Genomic DNA, 25,320 nt, shown 5'->3' with positions numbered 1-25,320 from the left:
GCTATATGCAAATAGACCATTGCCATATATAGATCTATGTCATTTACTTTGAACTGGACTGTGTTTACAGCATGAGCAGTAGTGAGTAGATGTGGCTTATTTTGAGATCAAAGCGAGAGCTGCATGTAACTACGTGTGCACATTTTCTTCATATCCTTTGCTAGTTAGTGAGTTCTTAGCCCAGTTATAGATAATTTGTAGTCAGCAATAGGGGAGTGATTGCTTCCTACACGAGCTCTTTGAAAAGCGAGTCAGGTAAAGAGCTTTTTTGTCTTAATGGGCAGTGTTGTATTTTGAGACAGGCTTGAATAAGCTAAGTAGCCAATATGCAGAGGATACCATAATTTGTCTGATTCTCTGTAATAATTTTATAGGAATAATAATGCATTATATTTTGTAAAGTGGTTTCTTGCGTCAAACAACACAACAACATTTTCACTCACCTCCTTGTCTGAAGGACCACTCCCGAGTGGCACAGCCGTCTAAGGCAATGCATCTCAGTGCTAAAGGCGTCGCTACACGACATTCTGAACCTTGTTTGAAGTCATTAGGTCACATGACCAAGGAGCTATTGAAATTGTACATTTTGTACAGTCTTGTGAGATGAAAATTGACAAACTGTCACGCCCTGACTTTAGTTATMTTTGTTTTCTTTATTATTTGGTTAGGTCAGGGTGTGACAAGGGTGGTTTGGTTAGTTTTGTATTGTCTAGGGGTTTTTGTCTTGTCTAGGGKTTTTTTGTTTATCAATGGGGATTTTGTATTGTCTAGGGGAATGTAGGTTTATGGTGGCCTGAATTGGTTCCCAATCGGATCCTATTTAGGTTGCCATTTTGGTTTTGTGGGTAGTTGTCCATGTTTAGTTGCTTGTGAGCACTACGTTGGCTTCACGGTTCGTTTGGAGTTTTATTGTTTTGTTGGCGACATCGTTAATAAATAAGTATGTACGCTCACAACGCTGCGCCTTGGTCCATTGCTTCAACAGACGGTCGTGACACAAACTAAAGGATGTGCAATGTGTAGGSCCACTGAGTGGACATTCTGAACCTTGTTTGAAGTCAGTAGGTCACATGACCAAGGAGCTATTGAATTTYTTTATTTTGAAAAATTCATGTAAAATCTTGTGAGATGAAAATGGACCAACTAAAGCRTGTGCAATATAGAAGGGTAGTTAGTGGACATTCTGAACCTTGTCTGAGTCAAGTAGGTCACATGACCAAGGAGCTATTGAAATTCGAATGTAAAAAAAGTTTGTACTTTGTTTACACTCCCTAACTAATTCAACTAGGCATACAAAATGCTGCTCACATTTCCACATGTTTATTAGCTTTGGAAAGTGAATTAATGTCAAAATCGTGAAAATAAGACCTGTGCAATGTTGTGTGCAATTTTTCCAACATCATGACACTTATTTGGAGTTTGTGGCTCAAGTGGTTTGAAAGCTATTGAGGTTTGAAAGCGCAAATGTCCGTTGAATATTTATTTTTTATTTTATTTCACCTTTATTATTTCACCTTTACACATGGAATAAACAAACATAAAATCAATAATACAGTAGAAAAAGTCTATATACAGCATGTGCAAATGAGGTAGGATACGGGAGGTAAGGCAATAAATAGGCCATGGTGGTGAAGTAATTACAATATAGCAATTAAACACTGGAATGGTAAAATGTGCAGAAGATGAATGTGCAAGTAGAGATACTGGGGTGCAAAGGAGCAAGATAAATAAATAAATACAGTATGGGGATGAGGTAGTTGGATGGGCTATTTACAGAGGGGCTATGTACAGGTGCAGTGATCTGTGAGCTGCTCTGACAGCTGGTGCTTAAAGCTAGTGAGGGAGATAATATCCAACTTGAAACTGTCTTTACCTTGGATAAATATTGAGGGTCTTATTCTGGTGACATGATGATCGAGGCTTGACAGCCGTTTGACAAATAAAAATATTATTGCTATTATCCATAATAATCTCATATTGTAGACTATACCCGCACAGCCTACCCGCACTGTATCTGCAAGCTTTTGGATAGAGCGCACGTGCCAGAACAAAGCAGGCACATTTGCTTTTTAACGCAACAGTTTTTGTGACAAAACTGTCTGTAGAGTTGAAAATAAATTTTGTGTGCATTAGGTCATCACGCACTGATTTGTATCCGCAAAAAGTCATTTTGGTGGAAACACATGAGAATGCGCATATTTTCTTTAATGCGGATTCTAGAGTATTTCGCATATAAATCTGTCGCCAATTGGATGGAAACCTAGCTAGTGGCAGAATAAATTCAACCATACATTTTCTTCATCACATAACCTGAGAACAACCTCTGTCTGGTCCATAAAGCATGCATGTAACAAACAGTTACATGACCTACAACATGGTCAATCAAGTTAATGTTTCCGACATTTTCAGACTACTAAACTATTGATTTAGAACCACAGAGAGTTACCTCAAGTCGCAAAGAAAGCAGGAGCTGCCTCCAGTAGCTGTGCGTGGGTACAGGGGAAAAAATACAAATTACAACCTGTTGTGATAATTGTTGTTTGCTCTATAACCAGTTAGTTCATATGCCTTGACACTGTGATATATAGGCCTGAGGCCGAGACAATAAGAAGACAATGGCAGAATAAATTCAACCACACCTTTGTTTCATCACAAAACCGGAGAGACACCTCTGTCCGGTGAAGTCCACAAAACATATTGAATGTTACAAACAGGTACATGACCTACAGCATGGTCAAGCAAGTACATTTTTCAAACATTTTGGGACTACTAAACAATTATTGATTTAGAACCACGGAAAATTACAGCAAGTCGCAAAGAAAACAGGCCTCCACTATTCCAGGACCATTTCAACTTTAACATAATCTAATCACCTCTGCTGAGTCATAATACAGTGACAACTAAAAGATACCAAAAAACGATTTAGACCAAATCAACGTAAATTAAATATGATGTGGCTGTCCATGGCACTGATTTATGTGTGTGTGTGTGTGTGGGGTCTATGACTGTGTCATACAGTACAAGCTTTTAGTTTTTGTTATCCTAGGCTACCTGGCTAAAATGCTTGCTCGCTAGAAKAACTTCCTTTCATGGGCAACAATGTGCCAAGCCTACTCAGCTCAACTCAAATCAAGTGAACAGGTCTAGACTTTATAGTGAAATGCTTACTTACGAGCCTTCTTCCAACAATGCAGTTAAAAAAAAAATATGGCTATATGTTGAACTTCCATCATATCAGTCCAGGGCCACAATGTATACATTAATGGTTGGATCAGAATCGCCACTATAATGATTTACTCTATACTGTATGTATTATGTATTCCTGATAACCACTGAGAATGATATGATGTGGTGACTGTGTTTGTCTTTATATGTGAACCACTGACAAGCAGAGTCACTCCTAGGAAGATGAGCTCATGTCACAGGTTAGTCAACATTCTCTTCCACAGAAGTGCACATCTGACACAAACACCAAACCAACTCCTCAACACCCGGACATTGACATTTTACAGTTCCACCCCTACATACAGTGTAAACAGACAACACATAGGGGCGGTTTCCTGGACAAAGCATAATACTGGACTAAAAAGCATTTTATTTATGGCGATTCTCCATTGAGCTTGCTTTTTAGTTCAGAACTAGGCTTAATCTCTGTGTCCAGGAAACCACTCCATAATGTACTAGTCTTAGCGCTCGATCAGTATTTTGTGTGTCCTGGAGACATGCTACCTGTTGTGACACGTAAGTAGAGAAATAATCACTGTTGTTGAGTGAGCCTCTGTGTCTACCCCCACAGACAGCTGAGGCTTCCAGGAGGACTATGGAGGAAGTTGAAGTACTTAGATTCAGCCAGTGGATTTCATTCAAGGCTGCCCTTAACCCACATCCCTACGAAGTATATGAAACGCTACGCAGAGATGTGGCTTCAATGACACAGATCGCCAGCGAGCATACCTCACAAGCCGACTGCTGCAACAGATTGGAGAGAAGCCGAGAAACCAGGAGGCCCAGTCCCTCATCGAGCTGCTTTATCACTTTTGACCTTCTTATTGCTGGCTGACTTGTGCCATCCTCCACTTTTTACATTTCACCAACGTCCAGGCACCCATAAGTACGCTAACTGGTATCCATACCAGCTTCCTGAGGCTCAACGTTGGAGGGGAGGTGCTGGACACGGGTGGAAATGTATCTTCTCTCGAGCACCAGAACTCATTGATGCTCTATGTGGTCCACACTGTGGGCAAACTGGACTTTGACAGTCAACAAAAAGCACACTTCCTTCTCCAAGAGGAACTGGAACAATTTGTTGGGGGTTAAGACCAAAACAGACAAGGAACTGCGTCAGCTGGCCGTGTTCCGCACTGATGTTCTCGACTTCTTTCTGGTGCCCTGCGTCGAGACCAAAGGGTCAGAGGTTGATGAAATGAAGAAGCACTATGTATTTGCCATTCCCGACATGCAAGAGTACCTGTCTGCTCTGTACACCGCCCTCGTGAGAACAAGACAGCTCTGGAGAAGCTGAGCAAAGAGGTAACCGTGGCCATCGGACAAGTGGGCGAAGACGTCAACACCCTCATCAGCATCATCTTTAAGTTCATCCCCCTCGGGGTCGTCGCTGTCTTCAACCTGCTCAAGCTCTTTCCAAGCCCGTTTGAGAAGATCAGCAGCCACAGCAAGGGCCGCATCGTCCGCACCCTGGTAGCAGAGATGTTCCACAAGGAGGACAGCTTCAACAAGGACGTGCTGGACCAAGTAAAGCAAAGCCTGCCGGGAGTTCACGGCCCCCAGCCCCAGGAGTGCATGGACAGCCGGTCCTTCGAGCTCTACCCCATCTTCATGGGCGGCCTGCTTCGCTACGGGAACCGGGTTCAGCTGGAGCAACTGGGCTGCAGCATCAAGAGCACAACGGTGGCTCAGATCACACGGAACCTCAAGAAGCACCTGGCAGCGGAGATTGTGAAGTGGCAGCCCTCTGAGGAACTCATGGTCCTCTACGAGGAACTCATGCTCCTCTACGAGTACCAGAATCCCAGGCTCACGGCAGAGGTCCTGCTCTCCATCCGMAGCATCAAGCTGTCCCCCTTGCGCATGACGCCCCTCAAGTGCTTCGTCCTGAGCTCTGTGCTGGCCTGTATACTCGAGGTACCACCTGGAGGAGCTGGACCTTTTTTTCCTGTCATCTGACCAACGACCTGCTGACCATTCTGTGACTCGCCTTCTGCCACACCCTCAACCTCAAGTAAGAGGAGGCTCGATGTGTGGGGCTTTAGTCAAGTCAACTTTTTTGTTATGGGCTTGGGAAATAGGATTCTCACCAACTCACAAGATTGACCTCTTGTATCTGTCCATGGTAACAGTCACTACTTACCACAGTAAACCGTCATATTACTAGTGTATTTTTACCTACTAAGTTACATATACCCACTGTTCACGCGATTGAGTTATGTTATAATTTTCAGAATACGGATGGTAAATCGAAGGTGGCCCAAAGCCTTATCAGTAACACTCCAAATCCTCTATTTACTGAGAGGTGTACAAACATGCAGCAATATTTGCTGCTTTTGGCTTGTATTGCTAATTAATGTTTGCCTTAAAATCATTAACTGCCAAGTGACATATCAGGTCCTGTCTTGATCCATCCAGTATCATTCATGGATTCATTCATGGTAGGTTTGACATTGTAGCCTAAATGTGTTTGACTTGCTGCGTAAAAAGTGTACTGATATTCTGATGCTGAGTATCGAAAGGAAGGAGCATTGGGAGTAAAAGGAGACTTTACTAGCCATAATATAACCTTTGATATCTATCAGGTTTCAGGTATGACCCAGATGCAGACAGTGTCGATTTTCTAGTACAGGGGCAGGCAAACGACAGGTCAAAGTCAGGCAGAGGTCAGTAATCCAGACGGGGTGCAAAAGGTCCAGAATAGCAGGCAGTCTCAGGCTCAGGGCAGGCAGGGGTCAATAATCCAGTGAGGTGGTGCAAGGTATAGAACTGCAGGCAGGCTCAGGGCAGGCAGAAAGGTCAAAACCAGGAAGGACTAGAAAACAGGTGCAAGAACAGACAGGAGCATGGGAACAGCTGCTGGTAGGTTTCACGAAACAAAACAAACTGGCAACAGACAAACAGAGAACACAGATTTAAATACACTGGGGATAATGGGGAAGATGGGCAACACCTGGAGGGGGGTGGAGACAAGCACAAAGACAGGTGAAACAGATCAGGGTGTGAGATGTCACCTGTTATCAGGTTATTGAGCCAGGCCTCCTCTTTGGTTGTGGTTGTAAAAAAAAAAGCATGGTGTTACTTCATCAAGACCTGCAACATGGAGTTTAATCTGTGTTCAAGCTTTTAATCTGGAGTTCACAAGTTTAAAAGGAGTGTAATCTGTGTTTTTTWAAATATGTTATTGTTGTTCTATTGACAGTACCTGGAGGTTCGTGGTTTGCAGGCTAACACGTGTGTGGGCATGTGTTTGTGATAGCYGTGTATGCTTTTTTTCTCTCTGTTGTCTCCAGTTTAATAGCCTGGGTCCTGAGTCCTGTATTCTCCTGAAAGATATACTAATTGACCCCAACAGTACTATTAGATCTCTACAGTAAGACGCTGACTCTTTACCAGGTTTATGGCCTTATTGCCTTTTCTATGGCTCAAAAGGTAGACATTGGAAATCATAATATTGACTCATCAATGGAATTTACAACTTAAGTATAATTAAAGCTTTAAATAAATATTGCCTTATTTATTCATTTATTTTGTCAGAAAGGGGCAATTTCTCTCATTTAAGAACTTGCTCACTTTACACTTCAAATAAGATATTGACTGTATGAAGATACAGACAACTTGTCCAAATGAGTGTTGGTCTAATGTCTAACTAACAGATAACATGCTGCTTCAACCAGTCTTCACTTGTCCAGTCTGAATGCTGATACAGTGCCCTGTGACTGTCCCTCTGTAGCCTGTGTTATAACCCCATGTTGAAGTCCAGGGCTCTCTGTCTGCTGGACACTCTGCCAGGGGACCAGTCTCTCATGCTGCTGTCCCTGATGCACATGGGCATGGGCAATACAGGGGCCCGCGAGCTTGCCGAGAGGCTCAACAAGCACACTGGCCTGCAGGAGCTCAACGTGGCCTACAACAACATCGGGGACAACGCTGCTCTGACCCTGGTGGACGCCTGCAGTGAGCACCCGAGCATCCACACTGTGCAGTAAGCTAATCATCACCGTATCAACATGTCCTGGAATTACAGTAAATGGGATTAGGTGGGGCATAAAATTATTCTGTGGGGGCCAGATTTTGCTCGTGGGCCTACAGCTGCAGACCACTATATATAAAAGAAGAATTTACGTGACTCAACCACTATGGTTTCTTTAGTATTTTATTTGGGCTATTTTCTTTTCATCATGCACTTATTATGTATCGTCTGTTTGAATCAAATCGAACTTTATTTGCCACATGCGCTGAATACAACAAGTGTAGACTTTACCGTGAAATGCTTACTTACAAGCCCTTAATTAACCAACAGTGCAGTTCAAGAAGAAAATATTTACCAAGTAGGCTAAAATAAAAAGTAATAATCCAAAGTAACACTAAGAATAACAATAACCACAAGAATGTGTCTATATGTAGGTTATGTGTATACATTAATGCCATTGTGTTCCACAGATTGTACCCGAATCCTCTCAGCAACGTCGGGAAGCAGTCCTTGTACGTGCGAGAAGTCCCATTGGAGCAGGGAGGCWCGAGGCGGCACGTGAAGGTGCTGGCCTCCGTCACCGAATGCTCAGACATCTCGGAGGACTGGCACCCCATCCTGAGCGTCATCAGTAAGAAAGCCTCGTCCTGGGAGCGAGAACTCATCTGGGAACAGCTGCAGATCTTCCACCGAGACCTGGAGTGGGGCAGGCAGCAGGCGCCAAGCTTCTGGGAAAGATGCACTTCCGCAGGGTGGAGAACGGCGTCAGGCAGACCCTGCAGATGCTACTGAAGAAGATCCCTACAGGGACTGACGAGAGTGCCAAATAATGGAAAAGCAATGTTTGGGGATTTTAACATGAGCCATGATGTACTGTTGTAACTTTAATGTGTTACAGAGTTAATGTTTAAGTTAATTCATTGAGCTGTATCTAAAGATATGTAATTACATATGTAATTGTATTGGTTAGTATTGAATTACGCTTTTGACTGCAAGTTCCAGAATGCCTTSCGACAGGAAGTAGAGAGCGAACGCTAGTTAATTAAGTGCAATTGACAGGTGATTATTGATGGCTCCTTTCCGCTAGCATCTTGTTTGCATTGCTCTGTAGAATCTAAAGTTGTTAAATGTAACGAGAACAAGTATTATTACTAAAAGAAGCTTTMATTTCAAACCCGACGTCCTGAKTCATTACTTTGAAGATAGTTATTCTGTATGTTCAATGTGCGGTATTCAGTATTTACAAAGTCTTCCACTTTCAACCATAGCATAAGCCCACGTATCCATAGCCTTGAAGAATTTTAGCATGTGAGAAGTGGAACAGCCAAATCTATGCTAAATTGATTGAATAACATATATTAATGGTGTGAAACAAAGTGTCCTTTTCAAGCCTAAGTAGGAAGGTGTCATACCCAATTATGCAAGTAGATATATTTGTTTTGGGCCTCCTTGTGTACTCTGTGTTCCAAATTTGTAGTATTTTGTATTTTCTCCCAGTTTTTTTGCTTGAGTATGTCTGTTGGTGTTTAAGAGATATTCAAGTAGGTTTGAAAGGAAATGTGTTGTGTTTGTGCTCATTAATTCGTGTTTCGCTGTTTTAATTAGGAACAATCAATTGATAAAATGGAGCAACATGGATTGATGCTTGAAAATACATTAAGTGTTGCATGTAATGTATTCAGTGCAGGCTGTGCTGTGCTGCATCATCAAACCTCCTTTGCTTACAAAAAAAAAAAATATCATAGTTTGACCAATAGGATTACTTTTTTGCTCTTGCCACAATATAGAGAAGTAATGTGCACTTTTATTAAATTGAATTGAAGATCACCCATGAACTTCAAAGTCCAAATCAATGTCATTACAGTATGTCTATTTTGAAATTAATKACATCAGGTTTAGAATGGACAATGATCTACTCAAGGTCCCCGCACCAACACATTGAAACAAGAGGGCTAACCTAGATCCTCATATAATTTCCAGATAGGCTCATTGCTGTTTTAGGCTCATTGTGCCACTAATCAACCACCAACGTTTTGAACCATTCTTTCACCTGCAGTGTAGCACTCATGACCCCCAGTGGCTTTAACAGTGTAGTCAATATTGTCAAATTGTTGGTATCAGCTTAAAGTTGTTTAAGCTCGTAAACCATTTTATGATAGCACTTATCTAAGAAACCTGGGGAGTGTTTAGTGTTGTGATGGGTTACCAGGTCTGGTCACAGGTTAGCTAAACATTAAGCCTAGGAGGCCTAGTGTTATGGTGGAGGAAGAAGGAGTTACCGTCTCAAATGCTGACATAACAGAGGAATCTTAACGTCCCAATCTGCTGTGCACCTTGCACCTCCACACAACGTCGGGCAGCCAGGAGGACGTCCAGACACAAGGACAGACAGCAGCCATGAGGTACACCACAGGTAAGAGTCTGTTTTTCTAGGTCTAGACACAAGGACAAGAGGATATAATGTTCAATGTACACGTTTTGGCGCAAGGCCTTTCTAAAGACCAGTCTCCATTGTTTTCTATGTCAAGACACAGACATGCTTCTCCGTTTCCCAAGGCTGGTCTTGCATTAGAAATCGAACGAGTACACAATATGAGATTTGTATATTCGAATAGCATTTTACATTACAATAGCCTTGTGAGTGTGTTTTAAAGTGTGTTTTAATCATTGGTGATTAAAGGTAGCCTTCTGTGCTGTGTGACAGTGCTACGAAGTAACAAGTTTGATTCTAAAATGAAAACTGTATTGTACATTGTGTTTTTTTGGATGAATAATGAATTGTTAACTGCTACCCCCTCAGCACACATGAATATGCTAGCCTACATTGACTGCTGAATCCAAAATAAACATGTTGATAGTCAACATACAACATGGGCAGTCCTTTCTAGGTCTACCTATAATAGAGAATGAAAAAAGGTAGCATTCCTTTAATAAAAAGCCCTGTGATGAAAGCTGTCCGGTCCCGCCACAGCTAGAATAATGACAGTCAGCAGATAGCTGGGAACATGACACTGCAGATATCACCACTAACAACCTGACAGCCTGCACAGATCTCTCCTTGCCAAGAGGTTGAATGTGGGTGTGTGTCGTCTCTCTCTGTCTGTCGTCTCTCTGTCTGTGTCTGTGTGTGTGTGTGTGTGTGTGTGCGCGCGCGCGCGCAACAGTCGAGCAGGAGGGGAAGGGATGAATTCTGTATACAAATGAGAAATGCTTGTATAAGGACTGGCATGCTGGGGCGTGTGAGTGTCCTCCTCATCCTAATGTTAGTCATTAGGCCAGGTTAGGATATTCATGATGAAAGACGAAGCCAAACCTTAGAATGACGTTACAGTAATAAGTAATGAATGACTTGACTGTGCCTCTCAAATGCTATGCTGCGACACGGGTCACAAGTTCTTCTCTCACTACGATTCATTCATCAAAGTAATCTGTAAGGACATTTACTGTACAGCTCAACATAGAAAAATAGAAGGGCTGGATGCTGGAGAGACGTTATATCTTTGAGCTAATGATCACCTTTGATTGTGTCCGGACAGGGCCTGGGGAACATACAGTGCCTTCAGAAAGTATTCATACCCCTTGACTTATTCCACATTTTGTTGTGTTACAGGCTGAATACTTTCTGAAGGCACTGGATTTCATTTGGAGATGAGTAACCTGGATGTTTGGACCAAGGACACACAGCCACAGGGAGAAGGTCATTCCTGGAATCATTACTGCGGAGAAAACAAACTTGAGGGATTTTTCTTTTTTCTGTCATTCTAGGTCTTGAGGATGCAATGGAATTTCCAAGGTACGTTTTTTTGGTGGCTATGAATTGGACTAGAGACAATTGTCATAATACAAAATAGGACATTAGCGAATATGTCCTTAACACACATCCTTAAAGCCAATTCATGTTTAAAACCTTTTTATTTTCCTTACTCAAAGATTCACCTTCAATCCGAAAGAGGGGATCGACAATCCAGCCTTGGTCATCTCAGACGACCCTGGTAAGGTTTGAGAACGAACAGATCCAAAATCATCCATCATTTCCCAACGCATGGAAGATGGTCTGACTAGCAGTAGTTCATCAATCATAGTAATCAAGATAAGCCTGACTTCTTTAGGTATCCACACACAATGCCCATGCTATGTCAATGGCAGTGTTTTGTCTTGCCCTCCAGAGCCAGACCCCAGTCCGGTACCCCGCCTGTGCCAGATAAAGTGCAAAGAGGGCCAGAGTTTTGGCTTCCATCTGCGTATGGAGAGGAGCTGCCAGGGCTATGTTGTCCGCCAGGTGGATCCGTGGAGTCCTGCAGCGCTCAGTGGGCTCATGGACGGGGACCGTGTGCTGGAGGTCAACGAGGACTTTGTCGACAACATGGAGTTCCCCAGGGTGAGAACCAGACATACCGTTATGCCAGTGGAATCATTGTGCACACGTTTCTTAAAGCTTTGGCACACAGATGTGAGTTCTGTATGTAATGTGAGTCTGCTTCATCACATGTGGGTCAGAACCAGACTTTAAGAGATCTGAGAGAACCTCTTCTCTTACAATGTCTCCGACAGTGTCCTCTGCACATAAAGCTGCCACACACTACATAAACAGGCTCCTGCCCTATGAGCCATTCTGGCTCGGACAAGGCTTACCTGCTTGGTCTAAACAGAGTCTTTGTTTCTTAGCTGCAGCATGTTCTTCTCGGATTGACAGGTGGTGCAGAAGATCCAGGCGTGTGGGCTGCAGCTGTTCCTGCTGGTTCTGAAGGGGGAGGAGTATAAGGAGGCGCTGGCCCAGGGACTGGACCTCCAGGCTCTGACCAGGACTTACCGAGGGGAGACATGTTCCCGGCCCAGGCTGTGTCACATCACCAGAGACCCTGTCTTAGGTCTGGGAATCAGCATCATCCCCATTGAAGGTAGTTATGAGTTATTCATTCCGTAATCTTTTTTGGCAGATGATTTGCTAAACAGTAGGAAGGAGAGCGGGGGAGACGGGAAGACAGAAAAGCGTGGAGTCAAATTTGAGAAATCGCGGACTGTGGAATTGAACCCAGGTTATCAACCTAGGTTGATTTAGGGTTAGTCGAGAGACGGTCGAGAGATGATGAGATGTTTGCCACTCAATCAAACTCTGGCATCTTTCTCATCTTTTCAATATCAAAATCTTGTGCAGAGTTAATGTAAATTGTAAGGCCTGCGTAGTATGATTATGAGACTGAAAATATTTGGCATGGGCCCTGAGCTGCACCATTGAGAGCATCTTGACTTCGCTCTTAGAAAATAGGGTTCCAAAAGGGTTCTTCGGCTATCCCCATAGGAGAACCCTTTTTGGTTCCAGGTGGGAAACCCTTTTTTGTTCCAGGTARAACTATTTTGGGTTCCATGTAGAACCTTCTGTGTAAAGGGTTCTACCTGGAACCAAAAAGGGTTCTCCTRTTCTACTAGATTGGAGTCCACCTGTGGTAAATTCTATTGATTGGACATCATTTGGAAAGGCACACACCTGTCTATATAAGGCCCCACCAGTTGACAGTGCATGTCAGAGCAAAAACGAAACCATGAGGTCAGAATTGTCCGTAGAGCTCTGAGGCTGCCACACTCTGATCTGTTTCACCTGTCTTTGTGCTTGTCTCCACCCCCCTCCAGGTGTCGCCCATCTTCCCCATTATCCCCAGTGTATTTATACCTGTGTTCTCTGTTTGTCTGTTGCCAGTTCGTTTTGTTCGTCAAACGTACCAGTGTTGTCCCCCTTGCTCCTGTCTGTTTCTAGTTTTCCCAGTTTTGACCATTCTGCCTGCCCTGACCCTAAGCCTGCCTGCCATTCTGTACCTTGTCACATCACACTGGATTATTGACCTCTGCCTGCCCTAACCCTGAGACTGCCTGCCTTTCTGTACTTTAGGGGACTCTGATCTGGATTACCGACCTTTGCCTGCCTTTGACCTGTCGTTTTGCCTGCCCCCTGTTCTAGTAATAAACTTTTGTTACTTCGACACTGTCTGCATCTGGGTTTTCCCTAAAACGTGATAGAGACAGGATTGTTGCGAGGCACAAATCTGGAGAAGGGTACCAAAACATTTATGCAGCATTGAAGGTCCCGAAGAACACAGTGGTGTCGTGTCTTTGGCTTTGCCGGATTAATTGCTATGACATGCTATTCTATAAAATAATTTTCTCCGTAATTAATATTACCTGATTGAACTAATCATGTAAATGTAATTAACTAGAGAGGGACACCACRAAATAATATTTATAGAGCTGTTATCTTCCGAATAAACTCTTAAAGAGTTAGTAATATTTTACATCAATAGCAGTCAACATTAATCGTCATCTTATTCAGTCTCATCTGAAAGTTGTAAATCCTTGGGTTATCTGCAAGAATCCTGGCTAACAAGTTGAATCAGCAATACAAAATTGGGTTTAATTATTTATTTACTAAATACCTAACTAATCACACAGAATCACACATACACAATTAAATCATAACTTGATTACAAATTGCCGTCATAAAGGAAAACGTCCCTAGCGGGCGGAACAGATATGACAGCTTGTTACACAAAGGAAAGGGGGCTGGGTTTTAGTGAAAGAGCGGGAGACTGGAACAGAGGCGAAGCTGTGCTATCGTAAATACAGTATCTTATGCATTCTAAATTACCGCCCATTTGGAAAAGGAAAATGCAATAAATATTTACTCTGAGTTGCGCTTCATTCAGTAGGTTGGTGGTAGATGGAAGACCGTGTTGCCAAACCGAGTCCTCTGTCCTTTGAAGAATGTCTCTGGTGGTCACTGGATACGTTGTAGTAACGTTGTTGTGTAGTAGACGGGATACTCTGACTGTCCTTCCTAACCTGCGTTTGTAGCAGCTGTTGCTAACTCAACGGCTAGGAGGTATCACTTCTGCAGTGAATACGAGTTCAAAGTTCATACCATTCACAACCAAAGTTCATGCTGATGTTGGCTTAGTTCTGTAGTTATTATCTGAACCATTCTGACATGGGATCGTCACCCTCATCTCCTCGGAACAGAAGGTTATATTTTTGTCAATGGCTTTATATAGTGGAGGGAGAGGGGTGTGTCTGAAAAGTTTGTAACCCATGTCTCTTCACAGGGGCGGGCCCCTGGTTGAGCAGAGGCCCAAACTTATGAAAACCCAAATCTCTCATTTGGAAGATAAAATTACATTTCATCTCTTCACAAATAATTTCATATTCAAACATTTCAATTAAACAACAATTCCATGTGAATCAGATACCTCTGATGTTTAGACTTTCCACAGTAGAGTTTATGTCATTCTATCATTGATGAGAATGTGTCAGAGGGCAACCGAACTGACATAATATACCTTAAGTACCACTGCATATGTTCAGTTGGTCGGATTACCAGAATATAGTTCATTTCCCCCCAACTTCTGATGTTCCTAGAATCTCTATGTTAACCAAAGGGGCTTTCTAATGTCACATCAGTAGGGAAGAGGAATGGGGGAAAGAGGTATTTATGACTGTCATAAACCTACCCCCAGGCCAACGTCATGACAGTGGCCTCCATCATTCTTAAATGGAAGAAGTTTGGAACCACCAAGACTCTTCCTAGAGCTGGCCTCCCGGCAAAACTGAGCAATCGGGGGAGAAGGGCCTTGGTCAGGGAGGTGGCCGAGGACCCGATGGCCACTCTGACAGAGCTCTAGAGTTCCTCTGTGGAGATGGGAGAACCTTCCAGAAGGACAACCATCTCTGCAGCACTCCACCAATCAAGTCTTTATGGTAGAGTGGCCAGACGGAAGCCACTCCTCAGTAAAAGSCACATGACAGCCCGCTTGGAATTTGCCAAAAGGCACCTAAAGACTCTCAGACCATGAGAAACAAGATTGTCTGGTCTGATGAAACCAAGATTGAACTCTTTGGCCTGAATGCCAAGCGTCACATCTGGAGGAAACCTTAGACCATCCCTACGGTGAAGGATGGTGGCGGCAGAACATGATGTGGGGATGTTGTTCAGCGGCAGGGACTGGGAAACTTTTCAGGATCGAGGCAAAGATGAACGGAGCAAAGTACAGAGAGATCCTTGATGAAAACCTGCTCCAGAGTGCTCAGGACCTCAGACTGGGCGAAGGTTCACCTTCCAACAGTTCAACGACCCTAAGCACACAGCCAAGACAACGCAGGAGTGGCTTCGGGACATGTCTCTGAATGTCATTGAGTGGCCCAGCCAGAGCCCGGACTGGAACCCGATCGAACATCTCTGGAGAGACCTGAAAATAGCTGTGCAGCAACGCTCCCCATCCAACCTGACAGAGCTTGAGATGATCTGCAGAGAAGAATGGGAGAAACTCTCCAAATACAGGTGTGCCAAGCTTGTAACGTCATACCCAGGAAGACTCGAGGCTGTAATAGCTGCCAAAGGTACTTCAACAAAATACTGAGTGAAGAGTCTGAATACTTATGTAAATGTAATATTTCTGTTTTTTATTTGTATTAAATTAGCAAAAATGTCTAAACCTGTTTTTGCTTTGTCATCATGGGGTATTGTGTGTAGATTGATGAGGGGAAAAACGATTTAATCCATTATAGAATAAGGCTGGAACCTAACAAAATGTGGAAAAAGTCAAGGGGTCTGAATACTTTCCGAAGGCACTGTACATACGCCAACACACACAGAACACACACATGCATATTGACGCCACACACATACTGTACACTCACACAGACACACTTTCACACTTTTCACATATGCTGCTTCTACTTTGTTTATTATCTATCCTGATTGCCCAGTCACTTTTACCCCTACCTACACGAACATAATTACCTCAACTACCTCGTACCCCTGCACATTGACTCGGTACCTTGTACATAGCCTCGTTATTGTTATCTTACTGTTATTTTACATACTTTTTAACTCCGCTTTGTTGGTAAAGAGCTCGTAAGTAAGCATTTCACGGTAGAGTCTACACCTCTGTTGTATTCGGCGTATGTGACAAATAAGATTTGATTGCCGAAGAGAGGATCTCTGTGGAGATGTTTGTTTGTCTGTTTTTATCTCTCCAGGTCAGAAGGGTCAATACATGTTGAGCACAGTAAGTGAGGGTCCTGCAAAGAGGGCAGGGGTGCGTAGCGGAGATAGACTGGTGTGGATCAACGGTGCCATGGTATCAACGCTCACCCATTCAGCTATCAGTAAAATGGTAAGCATACAGGCCCTCCTTCTCAGAACTGCTCTTGGTAAACAAACCCACATGGCAGATGTGTGTGTGTCTCTGTATGTGTCTTAGTATGTCTGTGTGTGTGCACGTGCAAGCATGTTCCTCACTTCTCCCTCAAGTTTATCTCTGTGTACTGCTCAGGTGAAGAAATGTAGCGACCATGTGACCGTCCTAGTCGTCGACAGAGAAAGTGAAGCGAGCTACATCCGACGGAAACTGCCCATCTTGCCTATCATGGCCGGCTCTCACAACCTGCCACACAGACCCACAACGATGCATCTGGTCCAGGGGTCAGATGGATACGGCTTCTTATTACGACAAGAGAGGTTGACTTCAGGGAGGCGTATTGGTGAGAATGATGCACACACATCATCTAACAATACACTTTTTTTGATAGAAACYTTCGTTTGTATAAGCATGCATGACCATGTTACAAGCACCTACTATGACCACCTTATTATAATATCTTATTATCATCTCTTAATGATCCTAACTAAATAACAGTCATTTTAAGTCCGTAGAAAATGTGCTGCATAGAAAGACATACTATACACATTACAAACCTTGTAATAGGACATTAGAAAGACTCGTACATGCTTATAACAAGTAATAAACATTATACCTGCTGGCTGAGCCGAATTGTTTGTTGTTGGGTCCAGCTAACTTACTCCGTGAGGTGGATGTGGGGAGTCCAGCAGAAGAGGCTGGTATGCAGGATGGAGATTTGCTGCTGGCGGTCAATGGGCAGCCTTCAGAGTCTATGGAGCATGAGGATATTGTCAGGACAGTAAGGAAGAGTGGCAACCAGGTTAGCCTCACCACCATGCCCATACACGGAAGAGACTTCTACACACAGGTGTGTAAGCGGACGGAGGTCATGTGCAGTTTGGAAATGAGGAGTTATGCAAGTTCTGGTGTTAGAATACTGATACTGTAKTCAGTAGGATCCTCTGAGTTCTCCTGGATTTTATTTTATTGAACCTCACGAGGAAATGACAGTAAGATGATGATTATGTTAAGATGTTGCTGAGATCAATGCTGACACCAAATACAAGACTGTCTAAGAATTATGTCAACTAAAAATACCTTCCCAGTCAAAAACAGTCTATTCTGTTCCCCACCGCAGTTGGGTCTATCTCCCCTGCTATTCCATGAGGACAGTCTGCCAGAAGGAGAGAGGATGAGGAAGACACAGTCCCCTTGCACTGAGATTCAGGACGGGCTGAGTAAAAACGAGCATGGCTCACTTCCTTGTCCAAGACTCTGTGTCCTCGAGAGAGAAGAATCAGGCTTCGGGTTTAATCTGGGCTGTGTTCAACATGAGCCAGGGACTTTCATAGGCCAGGTATTCCTTCGAACATCAACACCATAACGCCCTTATCATCGATCTCTCGCTCATTTATTTGTTGTAATCTCGATCATTATGTTTCCTGACATAAATAGGCCATTTGAAACATCCCCAATCAAAGTTGTGCTAATGAGTAACAGCTATCACCAATCAAAAGTTCCCGATATTGATCTGCTGTGTGGTTTTCCACATGCATCGCTATAATGAGGGCAGGTGTTGAGATGGTTCTATGAGAAATGAGTGGCACGGTTACAGTTTTCTTTTGTCCTCCAGGTGGTGGTAAAGGGCTCAGGACATAGGGCCGGACTGTGGGAAGGGGATGTGGTTGTGGAGGTGAATGGCCAGAATGTCGAGAATGAGTACTTCGAGGACGTTGTGATGCTGATAAAGAAGAGCGAGTCGTCTTTGAAATTACTGGTTGTGGAGAGGTCAGGGTATGAGAGACTCAAACATAGTGGGCTTCCAATCACTCCTGGGGTCATACTCCACAGCACTCAGGTGAGGAACACTCACACACCCACATGCACACACACACACAGATACAAATATTAATACTACAGATTGAGATAAATAATACTTATTAATCTAATACGTTGCAGGTTTCAGAGAAAACKAATGAGGCTTTCTTGTGATGGAATGCCGAGAAGTGATCCAAGTCGTTATAAAGACAACATTAGGCATCTCACCTAACAGAGGATCTGGCACTGGCACAGCATCAACAACAAACAGCTGCAGTCATTGGGGGCACTGCCATGGGGAGTCTGCTTCCATCTGAAACAGAGGATTTAATCCCTTCGCTCCACATCTCCCAATCTCACATGTCCTCTTTGTCAGGACTGTGCCGATAGAGCTATGCTATGACCTGCTTCTTGCAAAGGAGGATTTGCAGAGTAGATTCCACACTGTTTCAATTATTAATATCTCATGTGTATATGATGGGATAATGAAGTTTAGGTTTATTCTAAGGTGAAATCAGGATAAACAAAATAAAATGGGAAAAACTTCATTGAGGCTCAGTTGAGAATCTATGATCGGTATTGTATGCGATGATTCAAGGAGGTGCACAAAGTTTAAAGATCTATCACTAAGCACTTGACGAGCCATACAATTGCATAAAACTAGTTCAATCTACAGTATATAGCTATGCAAGTATAGTATAAAATGATGTCTTGTTTATTTTGAGTATTTACATTGTTGTACTTGTACTGTGTTGATCCTTGTCTGTGTCATCAAACACATGATAAAACGTCCATTACAAGCTGAATTCTGATGGGTAAAGGTGGAAGGAGATTCAGTGAGTATCTACAGTGCACGCGCAAGACCTACTTTAGCCTTTGCAGAATTTCATATTAAAGCAAATTCCTAACATGGATTCCTTCGACATCTTTACCATTACACCAAGAGAGGTCTTAACCTCTTGACGAGGTCATGCAATCACTAAGGTCGCAGTCATGCATTGAGTGCTATTCAAGCTCACCAGCCTGCCATTTCCTCATCGTCACTATTTCTGCTGCAATKATCTGAGGTTTAGTTTATCCTAGATTTAGTCGAGGCCTACTTTATCAGTCCAGACAAGGATACGCGGAGAGGAAACCTATTTAGACTATTGAAATAAACCCCTGGATAGTGCAATAGCTTCGTGGTGGATGACTCGGCGTATGCGAACGCGGGCGGGTTTCTTAAGGGAGCATGACAGCAGCAGGAAGCTTGATAGTGAGTTTCCTGAAGTCTCACAAGGAGATGGAAGACATGTCGGAGGACCGGGCGAGGAAGAGGGTGGATGGCGAGAAGAAACGAGACAGAAAGAAGGGCGCAAGGTACAAACCCAAACCGGCTGCAAAATACAGAGTACTTTCTMCTTTGGTTCAAGTACAGGACAGAAAAATGCATGTTATGCGCCTGAAGACCCTGAGCAGTCGATGATTAGTGCTCGAGAGAAAGTGGTGTCCTGCTTTGCTCTCCAGTGCCATTGAAACGAGTGATAACTGGGGTGGGGTTTAAGTGTTAAGGGGATCAATTGAAGTTGGGGATCCCTGGTGTCTGTGATCCCAGCCATTTGGTGCGACTGAGGAAACCCTGTCAGTCCTTCTGAGTTCTGATGCCGAGTGTTTGCCGGATAAAGTCATGCTGCGCTATATAGGTTATCCCGTGAGAGCTTTTGTTCCAAATCCACTATGTTGTTTCAGGTGCCAGGTTTATGGTAATGTTGCAGCAGTYTGTAGGAGGGAGATTCCAAGGTGTGAGATATGTGCCGGGGGCCATAGGACAAAAGACTGTGCTTGTAATCGTAAGGACTAAGGAGTTTTTCAGGATAAAAAAAATAKAACTGAATGGAGTTAAGCACAGGCAAAAACCTAGAGGAAAATCTGGTTCAGTCTGCTTTCCACCAGACACAGGGAGATGAATTCACCTTTCAGCAGGACAATAACCTAAAACACAAGGCCAAATCTACACTGGAGTTGCTTATCAAGAAGACCGTGAATGTTCCTGATTGGCCGAGTTACAGTTTTGACTGAAATCTACTTTAAAATCTATGGCAAGACCTGAAAATGGTTGTCTAGCAATGATCAACAACCAATTTGACAGAGCTTGAAGAATTCTGAAAAGAATAATGGACAAGTGATTTCTCAATCCAGGTGTGGAAATGCTCCTTAAGTGAGTTGCTGATGAACATGAATGCAACATTTAAAGTAAGTTGTATTTCAGTAAAGACACAACATGATGACACATGGATACAGAAATAATGTCAATGCTKATTTTTATTTGATGCTACRTTGAAATATCTATTTTCCAAAGGGAAGTSAAAAAACAAAAACCCATTTAAGCCAATGTTGGAGAAACTGTTAAAAAAATTCCATGATCGCATTTAAGACAATCGAGCAACCTCTTGTAAAAAAACGAATCACGAACAATAACTAAACTATTTACATGGAAATGTATGTTAAAATACCTGTAAAAATAGGGGCTTATTACAACAACAACAAAAAACTATTTATAGCCAAACCTACAATAATCAGACTTAGGAACTAGTACTTATTCTGGTCCAACCTGCTCTTAAGGAACCACAAGGTGTGCAAGCCTTTGTTTAAGCCCAGTTCTACCAAACATGTTGGTACTAATAAACTGATTAGTAGAATCTGATACAGAAGACATGTAGAAAAGCACAAAAAAAAAATATTGGATTTAAGTTGATGGGCCACTCTATAAAAGCCACCAAATGAGCAGCAACGCTCCTTTGGGAGTAAACTCTGGATTTGGAAACTAAAAGTGTTCCTGAGTAGATTGGACCCCCCTTTTACTGTGACACAATTTACAGATCCTTTTGTATGGTGCAATATGTATATCCAATATGAAAAAAAAAAATGGATTTCAGTTGATGGGCCACTACAAGCAACGCTCCTCTGGGTGTAAACTCTGTGGATTTGGAAACTAAAAGTGCTCCTGATTAGAATGGACCCCTCTTTTACTGCGACACAATGTACAGATTATTTTGTACGGTGCAATAAATGATAGGAGTACACACTCAAAAAACATTGTTGACCATTTAGGCTTGAACAAATAAAGAACAAACAAATAAATTACATATCTTATAGAAATACTTTGTATTATTCTTTGTATGATAACTAGTATATAATATATCGATAGTTGTGCACATTTTCCATCATTTTCGTTCGAATTATGAAATGACAAATTATACAGGACGGGACATTTATTGTGAAGAGTTATAACGATCCGTGACCCGGACATACTTAGTTATCCCTGCCTGCTTCACAGCGGTGCGAGAACCAAAGCAGAGGAAAGAAAGCTTTTCTATCTAATTGAAATACACGTTATCTGCTGTTGTTTCAGGTATGACAATATTCCGACATTTGAATATCTGCTTTTTTGTTTGACATCTGTCAAAAGAGTCAAGTTTTGCCCCGTAACTGACAAAGTACAGCGGGCTTGACAACTTACCTGGATCATGTGCAGTCCATCTGCTAGCCTAAAGTTAACTAGCTTGCCAGCTAAATACAGCGACTGCTAGCTAGCTAGCTAGCTACTTGAGTGGAACCGGTGATTCACTGACAACTAGCTAGCTACATTATCAGCTTGCTTATTGAGTCATTATGCAATTGATTCGAGTTATCGAAAGATAAGTGGCTAGTTAGCTATGTGCCCTTCCTTCAAATAACACATCACTTAATTCGTTTGTTGTGATATGGTTACATCATCACTTGACAGCTCGTTAATTAGCTAGCCAGGTGCTAGTTAGCAATCTAACCAGCTATGTGACTAACTAGCATGTTACAGGTGTCCAGGTTACCACCACTTGACGTTGACAGACCCTTTCCTACGCATCATCATAATGATGATGATAATAATGTACTTACATTATGCAAAATCAAAGTGTAAGATGGAAGATGTCCATCTATTGGCAGTCTGTCTATGCTGCCTTATTTCAGTCAAACAGTAAACGTCGGCATTCAATCAGGACTCTACTGTGACATGTGTTCTACGTTTTGAAAAATGTAGGAGCACACAAAGATATTTAGGAGCAGAATGAAAAATATTTGAGGTATTACAGCAGCAATCCACAGTTGAAACAATAACAAAGAATGGTCCCCGCCACAGTTTCCGTCAAAAGGTTGAGGGATGGGTCTGGAGAAATATAACCACACTCAAATGTATAGACAGAGCTATGGCTGCAAGGACAGACTAGATATCAACGTTATAGTTTTAACCATGTTTTGAGGCTATACAGAGTTTGTTTACATTTACTCTGTTTACAAACATTGGAAAAACAAGCTATGTTTTGCCTTCTGATGGGGTAAGACAGTTGAACTAAGCTCATGGGGCATTATGTTATACTTTTCAAGAATCAATGGGTTTATATAATACATTTTATATGTTAAAATACAGGGTTTAGGAGCACAAGTAAAAAAATAAATAATAATAATCATTTTTAAGATTGAGATATAGCCTGTATGATTCCTAGCTGCTTTTGAAGCTCATCTAGAGAAGTTCTCCCTTTTCCTTTCTTTCGGTGCCACCACGTTTGCATGCCACTGAGGCTGTGGGCAGAGGGACAGCAAAGAATTCAATACAACAATTATTACCTGGGGGATTTTTCTTTTTTTCTTGGGGCACTGGTGCTACCAAAATTCCAGGTAGCACAGCAAAATATTTTGGGATCTTATGCCCCCAAAATGGTAGCACTGTAGAGCCCTGTCAATAAGCTAACCAGTCAGGCTGTGGTTCACGAATGAACATTGGGTTTCTGTTATTCCTCTGGCCTGAATGAAACTGCACACTGTCTGGGTTTAGCCTCGGGGGTACCAGTCTGTTCTGAGTTATCATTCCACTCCCTGGCACTCCTTGACACAGAGTAGCATATAAGGAGTGGATCGTTAGCAAACACGTTCGGGATTTCAGAGTCTGGGTTCCCGTGCATCCCCTGATTGCCCTCACAGACTGACACACTTGAAACAACTTCTATAGATTTGTTTGAACTCTCTCCAGTGTTCCATACCACAGTGTACCTCTGTCCAGGCTGTTGCCAGCACCTGTTGATGGAGTCTATGCTCCAGTGAGATGACTGACCAGGGCAACAACAACCGAAACATCTCCCGCAACCCCTTCGCTGCCCTTTTCAGCTCCCTCGCCGACGCCAAGCAGTTTGCATCGGGCCAGAAACCACCTTCGCACCATGGCGAACCACCCTGTGAGTTACCCTCCCAAGGAGGAGTTACAGGGCACGCAGGCTTTTGCTCCAGCCCAGCTCTGGCACACATGACCTGACTAATCGGCTGCATGGCAGGACCTTGATTAGCTCAATTGGTGGTGTTTTAGTGCTGGGTTGGAATAAAGGCCTGCAAAACCACGTGGCCACTCCAGCTCTAATGGTTCACTGTGCCACTTATATAGGCTATAGCCTGTCTGTATAACTTAAACACCACTGATATGATGCAGCACGCTCACTGACTTGACGTTTGACAATGACCTCATGCGGTTTCTTATATTTGCTGGCTTATCTCGTATTGCAGCGGAGGACTCGGAGGGAAGTCAGTCCGAGTCGGAGAACTCGGACAGCATCGAGGACAATGACGACTCGGTGGCCGAGATCAGCCGCTCCTTCCTGTCGCGGCAGGAGCTGTGCGAGCAGCTCAACATCAACCACATGATCCAGAGGATCTTCCTCATCACCTTGGACAACAGTGAGTGCAGGAAGTTAGATTGGAGCGTATTAGGGCTTTTACACCGTGGTTGTTCTTCATTTAGGACACCTTTTTCCATTGGAGTGGCAGCATGATGCCACTTGTCCCTTCTAGTTTACTGAATCTTGTTGTCATGTCAACAACCCTTAATGTTGCCTGGCTGGGTCTATATGATGTACCGTAGTGGTATGAACTATAGCAAATCAGTCTGTTTCCCAGGCAACCCTTTGTGTGCCCATACACAAGCGATGGCTTGATTAATCACCCATCAACATCCCCCTGTTTTAATAACCAGGCCCCAATTTCGACTGCCTTCTTTATTCCCCTCTGTTTTCTGTTGATTGATCTGAGGTGCTGTATTGAGGCYTGGTCAATGTGTGATTTACAGCTTTCTTCAACTCTTTCTTCAACTCATGGGGATTCAGTACACGCCGTACATTTTCTTCACGCCGTCACTGTGCGTACTAGATTAGACAGAGCGTGATCGGCTTGGCATCAGCCAACTGGCTGATTCAGGCTGTGTCATCAAGGGGGTCTACAGGTCCCAGATGTTACTTCCTCCGCCTCCTCTTTTCCCGCTCTATCCATCCCTCACTGACTGGCATGATAGTGCCCCGATGACGGAGCCCTGTCTGTCATTTCTAGTCTTAATCTAATCTGTTCGTGCTCTCTGGTGCTGCGTGGACGCTGGCCTCTCTTAGGATCATTTCAGGGCTATCCAAGTACAGCTACGAGTAACAGCTCCACCCAAAAGCCGCAATACGACTCAACATAACCACAGCTCTAAACACATCAATATATAAACTAGATGCTGCAATGAGTCATGAATGACCGGTGTTTGCTCTAAGTGAAAAGTAAAACTAACTATTGTTTGACCTCAGAGTGGACCCCAGTCTGAGAGAGGCAATGGATTCCTCCACGACTGCTGCTGTGTATTCGCTGGAGGAAATGGCCGCTGAGATGCGTCAAGATTGGGGACAGGACAACATTGAGCAGGTGACACATTTTAGACAATAGACGGACGATTGGTAATGGTGGTGTGCGAACTGTTCGCTGTCAGCTCATTGACCTCGATGCCATAATATCCACATGTACAGTACGGATATCCTCTTCTCATACCGATTTCCTAGCTGGCTTGTAGTTCCAGTCAGGGACTAGACCTATTAAGTATACAGTGCATCATCTACTCTAGAAGAAATGGAAAGTGAAAAAAAATGAACAGTAGGTCGAGAAGCAAAATACATAATGAGGACCCATATGCTCCACAAAGGAGCAGCAGACTCAGAGAGAGTAAATGTACCCAGAAATTCAATCCCGCAGCAGATATGTTGAGCTAAGTTTGTTTTTTTCGTTCATTTTATAAATATCAATAGATATTTACTTATTAATCAGGCATGC

General features: G+C 43.1%; 2 protein-coding genes and 1 pseudogene across 2 annotated transcripts in view; all 3 read left to right on the top strand.

Moving 5' to 3' along the window:
• The first annotated feature begins 3,408 nt into the window (after positions 1 to 3,408).
• Positions 3,409 to 8,028, top strand: LOC111949704 (NLR family member X1-like; annotated as a pseudogene).
• A 1,430-nt stretch (positions 8,029 to 9,458) lies between these two features.
• Positions 9,459 to 18,983, top strand: nherf4a (NHERF family PDZ scaffold protein 4a). Its single transcript, XM_024014069.2, has 11 exons — positions 9,459 to 9,611; positions 10,809 to 10,991; positions 11,129 to 11,190; positions 11,365 to 11,576; positions 11,892 to 12,096; positions 16,223 to 16,359; positions 16,519 to 16,726; positions 17,037 to 17,233; positions 17,504 to 17,722; positions 17,999 to 18,223; positions 18,325 to 18,983. The coding sequence occupies exons 2-11, from the start codon at positions 10,978 to 10,980 to the stop codon at positions 18,355 to 18,357; spliced, it is 1,512 nt and encodes a 503-aa protein (XP_023869837.1). The 5' UTR covers positions 9,459 to 9,611; positions 10,809 to 10,977; the 3' UTR covers positions 18,358 to 18,983.
• A 2,494-nt stretch (positions 18,984 to 21,477) lies between these two features.
• Positions 21,478 to 25,320, top strand: part of LOC111949702 (ubiquitin conjugation factor E4 A-like) — a 23,326-nt gene continuing 19,483 nt past the window's right edge. Inside the window, exons 1-4 of the mRNA XM_070433938.1 lie at positions 21,478 to 21,574; positions 23,258 to 23,429; positions 23,752 to 23,922; positions 24,806 to 24,918. Coding sequence (XP_070290039.1) covers positions 23,300 to 23,429; positions 23,752 to 23,922; positions 24,806 to 24,918 — 414 coding nt within the window. The 5' untranslated portion in view covers positions 21,478 to 21,574; positions 23,258 to 23,299. The remainder of the gene's footprint in view (positions 21,575 to 23,257; positions 23,430 to 23,751; positions 23,923 to 24,805; positions 24,919 to 25,320) is intronic.

Source organism: Salvelinus sp. IW2-2015, linkage group LG22 (assembly GCF_002910315.2).
Source record: "Salvelinus sp. IW2-2015 linkage group LG22, ASM291031v2, whole genome shotgun sequence".
Taxonomy (NCBI): Eukaryota; Metazoa; Chordata; class Actinopteri; order Salmoniformes; family Salmonidae; genus Salvelinus; species Salvelinus sp. IW2-2015.
The sequence above is the reverse complement of the archived record's forward strand: the minus strand, read 5'-3'. Positions and strand labels throughout refer to the sequence as shown.